At 28.8% G+C, this 12,566-nt stretch overlaps 2 protein-coding genes across 2 annotated transcripts; one reads left to right on the top strand and one right to left on the bottom strand.

Moving 5' to 3' along the window:
- Positions 1-1,334: 1,334 nt before the first annotated feature.
- LOC113852024 lies at positions 1,335-2,237 on the bottom strand. Its single transcript, XM_027482285.1, has 2 exons — positions 2,049-2,237; positions 1,335-1,883 (listed from the first exon to the last, which is right to left on the bottom strand). Exons 1-2 carry the CDS (start codon positions 2,235-2,237, stop codon positions 1,335-1,337), a joined length of 738 nt encoding a protein of 245 aa, XP_027338086.1.
- A 2,999-nt stretch (positions 2,238-5,236) lies between these two features.
- LOC113853080 (soyasaponin III rhamnosyltransferase-like) lies at positions 5,237-6,649 on the top strand. Its single transcript, XM_027483533.1, has one exon. It carries the CDS (start codon positions 5,237-5,239, stop codon positions 6,647-6,649), a length of 1,413 nt encoding a protein of 470 aa, XP_027339334.1.
- The last annotated feature ends 5,917 nt before the right edge of the window (positions 6,650-12,566 follow it).

Below are 12,566 nucleotides of genomic sequence, written 5' to 3'. Positions count from 1 at the left end.
AGGGCTTATATGTTGCAGTTGATTGGGGAGTTTTATGTTGAGTGATCACTCTAGCAGTAGAGTCTCTGTGAGGTACTTACCTTTACTAGAGGATTTTGCTATCACTGGTGAATATAATTGGGGGTCTGCAGTTTTGGAATTTTTGTATAGGGAGCTGTGTATGGCCACCAACATTGATCGGCATGGTTTAGGTGGAATGGCTGCATTACTTGTCATGTGGGCATGGGATAGGTCTCTAGTTCTAGCTCCTGGTAACCCTCCTCACACACGACTCCATCTTCCATATGCTACTAGGTAATATGGAACATGTATTTGTTATATATTGATTGGATTATAACAAATGTATTAACATTATGCTTAATTTTGTTTGCAGGTGGTTGGCAAACCAAAGGAATAGAAAAGGGAGGAAGGACATATCCTATTATAGATATAAATTTGACATGCTTAGTCGTGAAGAGGTAAATCTATTATAGATAATTAGACATATCTTATAGTCATATTAGTCATATTTCAAGCTTGTTATCATATATTAAAAGTAACATTACCTTAATATCTGATATATTTTATGCAGATAATTTGGCAACCATATTCGATTGATTTGATTAATGCATTACCACCTATATGTTGTGAGGGAATGGATTTGTTGAGGGCTGTAGTGCCTCTGGTATGTTTTCAAGTGTGTGAGTGGCACCAACCAGATCAAGTAATGTGCCAATTTGGTATGGTTCAACATATACCTCGTGCCCCATACCAGCCAGATGCACTACATGACTTGACACTGCGAGGGAAGACAACAGAGAATTGGTAAGAGAAGCTGAGGCATGTATTGGACATTTGGGAAAGAAGGAGAGATTAGGTCATGACTAATGACCCCCAGATTGGTCAGCTGAGTTCTAACTCTGAGTATATGAGGTGGTATAGAGCTCACACCAGACTTTGATGCAGGTATCCTAACACTACCAGCACCAGCTGTTGCGGTTGATAGTGGAACCTCATATGATACCTCATACAGTCATGGAATAGATTTGAATGTTGACTTTGAAGCAGTCTTAGATGTTCCACCTCCAGAGGTGCGTCGTAATCCACATTGTGAAGCCAGAGATAGGCCTAAGGAGTGCATCTTGACCCCACATCAACCCGACCAGCCGCACGAAGATAGAGATTGACATCTTTTAGGCACTAGTGATACATACCTGTGATGTAATATATGAGATTTTGCTGTGATTTCATCTTATGTAGCTTTATGTGATGTTTCATGAACATATTTGAACATGATTTACATATTGAATCTATGAGTTATATTGCTATATCATATTGCTAAATAAGTTTTAATTCTAAGAAAATGTTGAAAACACCAAATAACATAAAACGATATGTTTACATAATATCCTTCGGTCAATCCTATCATTAGCTTGTGTAGAAGTACATTGACGTACATTATGACCAATTTGACAACAATTACTGCATCTGTGTCTACTTTGTGACTTAACCCAATCCATTTCATTCCTAATTCGAGTTGATTTTGGTCTTCCCTTTCCTCTTATTCTCGTCTCATCAGGCACTAGCTTCGACTCATTGTTTTGGAGAACACTCCCATCATTTCCCAAAGGGGACCACTGTGATGAATATGCATTGACAATATTTTGTACCAAGTAAACATCATCAACATATTGCCAAAAGTCAATACTTACTGATGCACATGCAGCAATCACATGTGAGCATAGAAATTGATATGCCTGAAATCTTCCACATTCACAGTATTTTGTACATAGAATAACAGTCCATTTGTTACCACCCTTTTGCGTGATAGGATTAAAGGCCTCTTCAACCTCAAACTTTGTTCTTGCTATATCATATTGTCTCACTTGATAGGAAGATGCTTCCTATTAATTTTTTTGCATGTTTACCACCAGTTTAGAATAAAACCTCTTACCAACATTAAGGTCATTCATTGCTTCCTCTCCATGCTTCACAAAATATTCAACCATTCATCTATATGTGCATTTGACCAGAGCGGTTATAGGTAAGTTCCTTGCCCCCTTCAAGACCTTGTTCACAGCCTCAGACAAATTTGTGGTCATATGTCCATAACGACGTCCGTCGTTGTCATGACTCAAAGCCCACTTTTCCTTCGATATGTTATCAATCCATCTCTGTATTTTTGGTGATTCAGTGCAAAATCTTCTCAACTTCTCTTCAAATACAAGCTTTGAAGGTATATATGCTACAATGTACATGACTTGACAATTAAAATAAATATAAAGTAAGAGGAAGCCAAATATGAATTAAATCATATTACCTAATTTTGTCAGTTGTTTCTTCAACTCAATGTTCTTGAATCTTTGATTGAAATTGATGGCAATATGACGAATGCAATAAACATGATATGCATTGGGAGGTTGTCATCCAATATGTGGGTTTGAAACAACACTTTTGATGCTTTGATGCCTATTAGATATTAAAAATATTCCTGTCTTTGTTGTTACATGCACACGAATCATTGCCAAAAACCATTCCCACGCTGACAGAATCTCTCCTTCAACAATTGCAAACGCAAGTGGTAGGACACAATTATTTCCATCTTGTGTTGTTGCAATCAACAAGGTGTGACGATACTTACCATACAAAAATGTTCTATCTACCTGAACAATAGGTTTGCAAAAGTTGAATGCTTCCCGACATTGATGAAAACACCAAAATAATCACTTATATACTCTAAATCTGTTATCCTCTTGATGCCCAACAACAAATGGTTTTGTTTCAATCTTATAAACAGACCCTGTAGCATGAAATTGCATGTACTCTAACCATCTTGGTAATGTAGCATATGATTCATCCCAATCACTAAATATTCTAACAATCGCCTTTTGTTTTGCCTTCCAAGCTTTTTGTATGAAATTTTATATCCAAATTGACTTGTCATCCTTTCTTGAATTAGACTTATAGGCAATGATGGTTCAAGATTAACCATACCTACACAAAACACAACAAAAGACCTAAGTACGTTTATTGAGAAAAGCTTCACGAAAACAAATATTATACAAAACTTACCAATTATGTATGAACAAATCAAATCTGAATCTAGTTTGGTATGATCTTGAGATATTGAAGGGTTGAGACATGTATGCTTACCCCCACACCTTGTTATTTTCCACTTTATTGAATTTTTAAGCAATGATGCTCTTATTCTCTATGGGCAACCATTGTTATGGTTTAAACACCTCACATGCAACTTTGTTAGTTTTGACTCAACAACAAAATAATTCTGATGTATCCTCATTACATGTTGTTTTAAGGCATTTTTCACTTCGTCTTTTGAATCAAATAATAAACCCACACATAATAGATCTCCAATAACCCATGAAATATCTTCACTAATTTCTTCTGCTTCAATTTCTTGGTCTGGGTGGTCCCAATTAATATAATTGTAGTGTGGACTTACATTCCAAAATGGTATTTCACCTACAACTACATATTGAAATAAATTATTCATCATTAAAATAAATTAAATGACATAATCAATATACTCTTTAAATGTTACCTCCAATATTTTCTTGTTGTAAATTTAAGTTTGAATCAAAATCACCATCAACGTCTATATCTAACGAGCTGTCTAACGGAATATGTCCTTCATCAATATCATCATCATCATCTTCATTATTGACTTCTTCATCTTCATCTTCATCTTCATCTTCATAGCTATATAAATCTCCACATCCTTCAAAATACATACACTTATTCAATATGTGTTGTTACTAAAAATAAATTAAAATTAAGGAGAAACAATATAATTTATACCTTCTGTAACATTTATATTCTCCATTTCCATGAGGTTATGCGCTAACATTGATAAGCTTAAGTCCAACATATTTGACTTAACTCTTGAACTCTCACCAAATGCAATATCCACATATAATTCAATAACAGTTGTAATATTTTGTTGTTGATACGCATTAATCATACAATTAATGTCTTCATCATCACATATATCCAATGCATTGTATTGTTTAGTGCTTGAATCAACCATAAACCGAGAAATAATTCTAGATATGACATGATTATTACTAAGATTCAATTTCTCATGAATCTTTTTCTTTAAATTCATAAAACTTATCCCTCTTTTTATCTTTATCATTTTTTTGTTACCTTCAAATGTCATACCTTCGTTTCCAACAACAATTTTTCTATTCTAATATACAATAATAATAATCTCACTCATCCTGCATTTATAAAAAATATATATATCAATAAAAATTTACAATTATACTTATTTATATAAATAATAAAAATAAATTATTTTTAACACATACAAATATACTATTATTTTTCACATCATTTTATATTACAAAAAATGTAATATTTTTTCCACATATATAAAATAAATATTTTCAACAAATATAACATCATTTTTTTTATTAAACAAGTTAATATCAAATATCTACTAACTTCTATAATTTATTTAAAAATATTTAAAATTTTATTTTTATTTTTAACATACGCAAAAAATATTTATTAAATATTTATATATTTTAACTACTTCTATTATTTTAAATAATTTAAACATTTCTATTTGAATAATTTATTAATAACAAAAATTCTAAAAAAAATTCAAAATTGACTAACCTTAAAATTTCTTCCAATCTTTACCAATATTTCCCAACAATCTTCCTCTGCTTCTTTTAATGTGATAGATTTGGTCCCAGCAAACATAACATTTTTATACTTCAATTGTGCTGGATAAAAGGGTGCAGCGTATGTGTTTTGACCAATGGGCAATAGTGATTTTGTCTCAAGTATGGGCGAAAGCCATATTCATTTCGTCTCATCTGCAGATGAAATTAACCAGATACAAACACGTGTTATCATCTTATAGTTTTGTCTAATTTTGAAACGAATTACTTAAATGTTAACATGTGGCAGTTGTTTCGTCTATCATTCATACAAAATTATTAACACATGTCGCCTTCTTAGATGTTTTATTTTTCTTTTAGCGAAATATTAATTTTAAAAAATAAAATATTGAATTCGTCTGATTTGAATACGAAATCAGGTGGCAAAAATTTACTCTAGGCATAGAATAACTTTTTGTATTTTATTATGATAATTTTTTAAAAATTAATATTATTTAAATCATTTAGCCAACTGGTTTGATGACGTGTACAGGGTTTCCGTCATAATTATTTAAGCGGAGGAAGTCATCTTACACGATACAATCTGCTGCAAAAGAAAAAGAGTTATGGATGCAGGGGCTTCATTTTCCTCGAATAGCCTTCATGTTGCCATGATTCCATGGCTCGCGGTGGGTCACATCACCCCCTACTTCGAGCTAGCTAAGATATTTGCTGAAAAGGGTCATTTGGTGACCTTCATAAGCACCCCAAAAAACATTGATCGCATGCCCAAAACCCCAAAACACTTGGAACCATTCATTACATTCGTGAGCCTTCCCTTGCCACATGTAGAGAATCTCCCAGAAGGTGGAGAGAGCACGATGGACGTTCCCACCAACAAGAGCTACTACCTCAAGTTGGCATACGAAGGTCTCAAAGATGATATAGCCAACTTGCTCAAAACTTCAAAACCCGATTGGGTATTCTACGATTTTGCAACTGAGTGGTTACCACCAATAGCTAAGGCCCTCAACATTCCTTGTGCACATTACAACATTACCCCAGCATGGAACAAAGTGTTCTACGATCCACCCAAGGATCAACTGAAGTCAAATTTTACGATTGAAGATATGTGTGGCCCCCCCACGTGGCTTCCTTTTCACACCAATGTTCGTCTAAGGCCTCACGAAATCATGAGAGCAGTGAGTGCTATCACAGACGAGAACACAGGAAAAAGGGCAACGTTTGATCTCAGCAAAGCATATTCTAGTGGTGACATGTTTCTTCTCAGAACATGCAGAGAACTCGAAGGAGAATGGTTAGATTATCTTGCAAACAGATACAACATCCCCATTGTTCCAGTGGGTTTGGTTCCACCCTCTATTCACATAAGAGACGTTGAAGACGAAGACAACAGCCAGGACTGGGTCACAATCAAAGCCTGGTTAGACACACTAGAGCCCTCTTCTGTGGTTTACGTAGCTTTTGGGAGCGAGTTGATTCTGAGTCAGCAAGACCTCACCGAGTTGGCTCACGGCATTGAGCTTTCTGGGTTGCCATTCTTTTGGGCTTTGAGGATTCTGAAAGCAGGAATACTTGAGTTGCCAGAAGGGTTTGAAGAGAGAACCAAGGATCGGGGCATTGTTTGGAAGACTTGGGCGCCTCAAACTAAGATATTGGGTCATGAAGCTATTGGGGGTTGCATTTGTCACTGTGGTATTAATTCTCTCGTTGAGATGCTTAATTTCGGGCACGTTCTTGTGACCCTGCCCTATTTGCTAGACCAAGCTTTGTTCGCAAGGGTTCTAGAAGAAAAGAAAGTGGCTATTGAGGTAACAAGGAGTGAGCAAGATGGGTCGTTTACTAGAGACTCCGTGGCCAAGGCATTGAGGTTTGCCATGGTAGATGAGGAAGGAAGTACTTTGAGGAAAAATGCGAATGAAATGGGAAAGATTTTCAGTTCTGCGGATCTTCATAATCAATACATTGACGATTGCATTGCTGCTCTTCAAAAGCATAAGATTACTTCCAGCACCTAAGCGAGGTTCATGCCTTGTAGTTTCTTCCTTAACTATGCCTTTGTTTTGTTTGTAATGAAAAGGGCTATCCTTGTTTATTTTTCCTAATGTTTGGTAATTTTGAGATTGGATTCTTCCACCATATTCTGTCGGATTTCGATTATGTTAGTTGATAATTATTGCATCAATGTACTGTGACTCAGCCTTAGTTCCATCGGTTCAATAATTAGTTGGATTTTCAAAGTAAGCTTTCCCATAAAGTCAGCACAAATGTTCCCTTATTGGAGAGTGCGCCATAAAGCCACCTCCAAATCTCAGTAATCAGTTCCTGTGATAAGTTGGCACGGGTCTCTTAACAAGATTGTGCAGTGTCCAAGGTGAGATCTCTAATATGCATAGACCACCAGACAAGGCCATGACAATACAAGTATTTCAGTTGTCACCAAAATCTGCTATTCCCGTACGTCAACATTAAGGATAATTATTTTAAATGCATGTACGTTCAAACACGCTAAACATTTTTCTGAAAGTAAATTTAATATAAAAATATATCCGTAATAATGTTGAGATAAATATGAACCCATTGCTATTCTAATAACAATGTAAAATATTTGCCCTTATTAAAACCAGGATCTTAGTAATTCGACGAGTCCAACGCTCTATTTTATTATTCATAGAATTAACAGAACAAAATAAGTTTTGATAACCTTTGTAGTTAATACCTTAAAATATACAACATTTATTATATTAAAAATATAATAAAATTTTTAATGAAATATTATTGTTAAAAATTATTTGAATTTAATTTTTAAAGTTGAAATTATTATTTTTAAAATAAAAAAACTATGCACCACTAGTCCACTACGTGACATGTAAATTTCCTAATTTTTTAAATATCTTTTTAATAATATTTCTATTTTTTATAAAATATTACAAAAATAACAGAAAAAAAGTTTAGAATTATTCGTTTAATATTTGTTCACAGCCACGTATAAATCTATCTTCAACATTCTCCCTCCATAGTTTACATCATACTCTCGTCTTTTCCATGTGGAGGGGGAGCTAAAGATAAGAGAGCCTTGTAGAATATCAGAGTACAACCCAATATTTTAAGACAACAGGTACACACTTCCTTTTCTTTATAAACTCTTAATTTGTTTATGTTCTATCTCATGTGAAAGTATTCCCACTTAATTCCAATAACAGAGTTGTCATCGAGTGGTAGCAACCAACCGGAAAACAACATCCAATTCTCCCAATTATTAATATATTGCCTCAATAATAATAGAGCATTTATGATCGATATTTTGAATCTCGCTATCAATATTAACTAAAAAATAAATTATTAAAATATTTTACTAAAATAAATATATTTTTAATGAAATATTTTAAAACATTAATTAATCTTGTGTGTGGAGAGTGATCAATTATATACTAACTTTTACACTATTTAATAAATTTTTTTTGATAAAAAATTTAATATTGATTCAAAATTATTTGTAATTTATTAGTTTATATCAAAATTAATGCAATATGTGCTTTTGAAATATATAAAAATATTAATAATAATATTATATATATTCAATTTTGACAAAATAATTTAAATATTATATAATTCTAATTTAATAATAAAATAAATAAAAATTATTTTTTTATATTAATTATTAACAATATAAAAGCGAATATAACTTACTTAAGTTATCTAAAATCTTTACTTAATTTTATATTTATTTTATTTAAAAAAGTATTTTTTGTTAAAATAAAATAATACGTTGGTTGATTGTTATTAGATTTAATAGAAATGATATAAATGATGAAATGAGTTGGTTAGTTTTTATTAGATTAGCTTGTTGTCGTGGATCACTCAATTTCTAAGTATCATGAAGAGAATCACTATTATGTTCTCATCAATAAATTTATATTTATTCTTTGAGAGAAGTGTTTCTTTCATAATTCTACGTCTAATATGGTAATTAGCTCCATCAAGTTATTCAGGTAATAGGAACGTATTCAGGTCTAAAATTATAATTTTCATTCGTGTTAGAATAGTTAAAAGGATCATAGAGATTAATTGTAATGACCACGTATTTTTCGTTTGTTCCAACTACAACGGTTGATAGTGTGTTTGCATAGAAGATGCGTCGGTGACAGCTCTCACATTCGCATTACAATTTCAGCAATTAATAAAATAGTGATTGATACTAACTACACTAACCTTATTTATTACATTAGCCAATTTAATATTTTTTTATTAATTTTAAAATTAAACTATGTATTTATTTTCTATAATTAATATTTATAAAATGATTTTTTTATTTTAAAACTTATATTTTAATTTTTATAAAAACATTTTATTATGTTTTATTTCTCATTGTTAACTGTATTACAGCAATAGATGTTAAAACATAACAAAATATTTATATAAAAATTAAAACATAATTTTTTAAAATATAAAAATTAATTTATAAATGAATATTATTTATATCAAAATGATTATTTATGGTAAAAAATCATATGTATCGATTGATGTAAAATTTATTAATTTAGTGAATAAATAGATTAATTGACACAATATAATTATAATTAATAAAATATTAAGAATAATTCACTTATGATAAATATTTTTTTATCATAAAAAATTAAATATACTTAAATTTTTTTTATAAATAAAATGTCTAATTAATAAAAAAATTATAAAAAATAATTAATAAAATTTTCAGTTAACATAGTAACAACTCTTTATATAATAATAAAAAAGTTAGTAATTCATTTATGTAACAAAGTAGATATTTTATGAATAAAAGTATAATTTCATATATTAAATATAATATATTTTTTATTTTTTATAAAAGATATTTTTCTAAAGTTTTGATAGATATTACTATATGAAAAGTGTATATTGTTTGTAAGATAGTTAGTATTAAAAGATTATGATAAGAAAGTTAATGATAATAGAAGGTAGAACAGTAAAATTAATAAAAAATAAATTGTAATATGAAAACAAGATTCAGTTATTAAACACTCTTTTTTTTAACTAAGTTTCGTGTTATGTATTTTTTTTTTAAATTTTAATACATATTTGGCACTTATCATTAACAGATTTACAATTTAATTTTTATACTTAAAAGTTTGTTATTATTAATTGTTTAAAAAATTGTAACATAAATTTAATAAAAAAATATAATTTATAACTATTTAAATATAAATTCACATTGTAATTTTGATATTGTTTTAAAGTTCACGTGTTTATATATATATATATATATATATATATATGTATATATATAAACTCATAACGTAATAATCAAGTATAATCTTAGATCACTTAATATTTTTTGGTTCTTTTTTAATTAATTTTAGAAAATCTTTTAATTATAATGATATACATCTATTAAGTGTTACTTTTTTATAAAATGTGAAATTAATTAATTAAATTATTAATTTAAAAATTCTTCTAAAGTGAATCGATTTTATATAATTATATAAAAATAAAACAATAAATATTTTATTATTTTATTTTATTTTAATGAATAATATATTTTTAAATATAAATTAATATAAAATTTTGAATAATATACTTATAAATATTTAAAATTTGTTAAAGATATTACCATGAATTCTCAAGTTTAAAGATAAATAAATAATAATATTAAATTTTTATTAAAAAAATAAATATTTATTATATTTTTATAATTTTAATGTAACATAAAATTTGTCGTCGCGAGGGGACCACAGAGTGTGACATAAAGCCCCCTCCAAATCTGGGTCAATCAGTTATTGTGATAAGTTGGAACAAGATTGTGTAGTGTCAAGGAGAGATCTCCGATACATATCCAACCCTTTTTCTGTCACATAAAGTCTATAAGACAAAGAATATTAAATGACGGTTAAAAAAAAAACATATCGTGCAACTCGGGTATGTATTATATAATAAATATAACTGTTCCCTATGCCTATGGATTCACGCCGACCGAAGATTATAAATACAAAACTACTTTTCAAGTATAAAATGAATATGTGTTGCAACATTATTAAAAAGAGTTTTGTCGTCACGAGGACAGGACTTAATGATTAAAATAATATTTTTTTAAAAATTAATTATTAAAATAAATTAAAAATTAAATTAATTTTATGTGTAGAGTAAATTTTTATTAATTCTGTCTATATTTTGTATAAAAATTAGATAAAATTAATTTTTTTTTATTTTTTATTTAATTATTTCATCTAAAAATAAGATAAAATACTCCATAATTTAATAATATTAATGATTTTGTATGAAATTGTGATGAAACTATAAGATGTGAACCTTTGTCCAAATCTCATTAAATTTATCTTAATTTTAGACAAAACTATGATACGTTGACAGCTGGCACAATTTTATTAAATTCGTCTTCACTGTAGATGAAATCATCTTTCTTCCCTGTACAGTACATGGACAATACAAACCAAAGTCCAAAAACCAAAACTGAGACGAATATTGATGAATTACGATTATTATATAGTATGGGAGCAAAAATATATAAAAATCTGACACAAACCTTAAGCGAGAGATAATTTTTCACTATATGTTATTAGTCATGCATTAAAAAAAATAGATTTCTTTCATCTATACTAAACAAAAGTGTAATATAAAATTTTGAAAAGAATTATGAAAATATGAAAATAAAAAATCACCAATGAATAAAATTAGTTAAACTCAAAATGTGTTTTGAATAGAATTAACTAATTTTATATAAAAATGACAAATTTTTAATTTAACTAATTTATTATTGGTGATTTTTGAGTTTTCATATTTTTATAATTTTAAAAAAATTGATATATAACATTTTTTATTTTACAAGAGTGAAATACTAAAAGAATTAATATAATTTTAAAAATAAAAGTTAATTTTTTAAAAAAGTAAAATAAATAAATAAAAAGTTGTATCTAAATTTTGTAAAAGAAAAAGGGAGCCGTGGGGTGAGGTGTACTTGTTAGATTTAGGAGCAAATTTTAGCTCTTGGCTTTCTGATTGGATCATTATTGGACAAATGAGAACCGTTGTAAGGAAATAATGACCCCAATTATTGTCAGGTGATATGAATTTTGTCATGAAAGTAGACGAATTTAGAGATAATTTTGTCTGCAATAAAGCCAAATTTAATAAAATTGTGCCAGCTGTCAACATCTCGTAATTTCGTCTAAAATTAAGATGAATTTAATGAGATTTGAACATGTGTCGACATCTTAAAATTTTGTCCTAATTTCATATGAAATCATTAACACGTGTCAAATTATGGAGTGTTTTGTCTTACTTTTAGACGAAATAGTTAAATAAAAAATAAAAAAAATTAATTTCGTCTGACTTTTATGCGAAACATAGGCTGAATTGGTAAAAATTTGCCCCAGACAGAGAATTAGTTTAATTTTTAATTTATTTTGGTAATTAGTTTTTTAAAAAATATTATTTTAATCATTAAGCCGGACCACAGAGTGATTTTAATTAGCGAGTGTGGATGCAATCTTGATTAACAAAATATTGCTTCATAAAGTATTTGCAAATAACAGATTATTAAAAATACAGTAGGAATATATTGAAATTATGATGAAAATATAGTAATATTTTTAATTTAAGTTTTTTACATTTTTAATCAATATCCTAAAATATCATTTGATATTTACCTTAAAAATTAATATCTATTTAAAATAAGTTTGAAAAAAATATACGTAATGTACGATGAAATTAACATATATAAATTATTTCTAGTTTGTAAAAAAAATTAAGTGTTTAATTTTTTTTAATAATTTTTAATTTGTTTAAGTGAAAGTTGTAACTTCCGATTAAGTAAAAAATAAATTAGCTTAATTAAAAATTGAGTTAGATTAAACAATGTTGTCAATTCCATAATAAGACCAGTGAGAAATTTGAAACGAGGATAAAATTATTATTGACAATTCT

Source organism: Abrus precatorius, unplaced genomic scaffold, assembly GCF_003935025.1.
Source record: "Abrus precatorius isolate BTA unplaced genomic scaffold, Abrus_2018 Scaffold10, whole genome shotgun sequence".
Taxonomy (NCBI): Eukaryota; Viridiplantae; Streptophyta; class Magnoliopsida; order Fabales; family Fabaceae; genus Abrus; species Abrus precatorius.
The sequence above is the reverse complement of the archived record's forward strand: the minus strand, read 5'-3'. Positions and strand labels throughout refer to the sequence as shown.

What these genes read in the sequence shown, in the direction of transcription:
- LOC113852024 (XM_027482285.1), bottom strand. Translation starts at nt 2,237, where the DNA reads ATGTACATTGTAGCATATATACCTTCAAAGCTTGTATTTGAAGAGAAG. An exon ending in TGTCTGAGGCTGTGAACAAG is followed by an intron (nt 1,884 to 2,048) that starts GTCTTGAAGGGG and finishes AAAAATTAATAG; the next exon opens with GAAGCATCTTCCTATCAAGT.
- LOC113853080 (XM_027483533.1), top strand. Translation starts at nt 5,237, where the DNA reads ATGGATGCAGGGGCTTCATTTTCCTCGAATAGCCTTCATGTTGCCATG.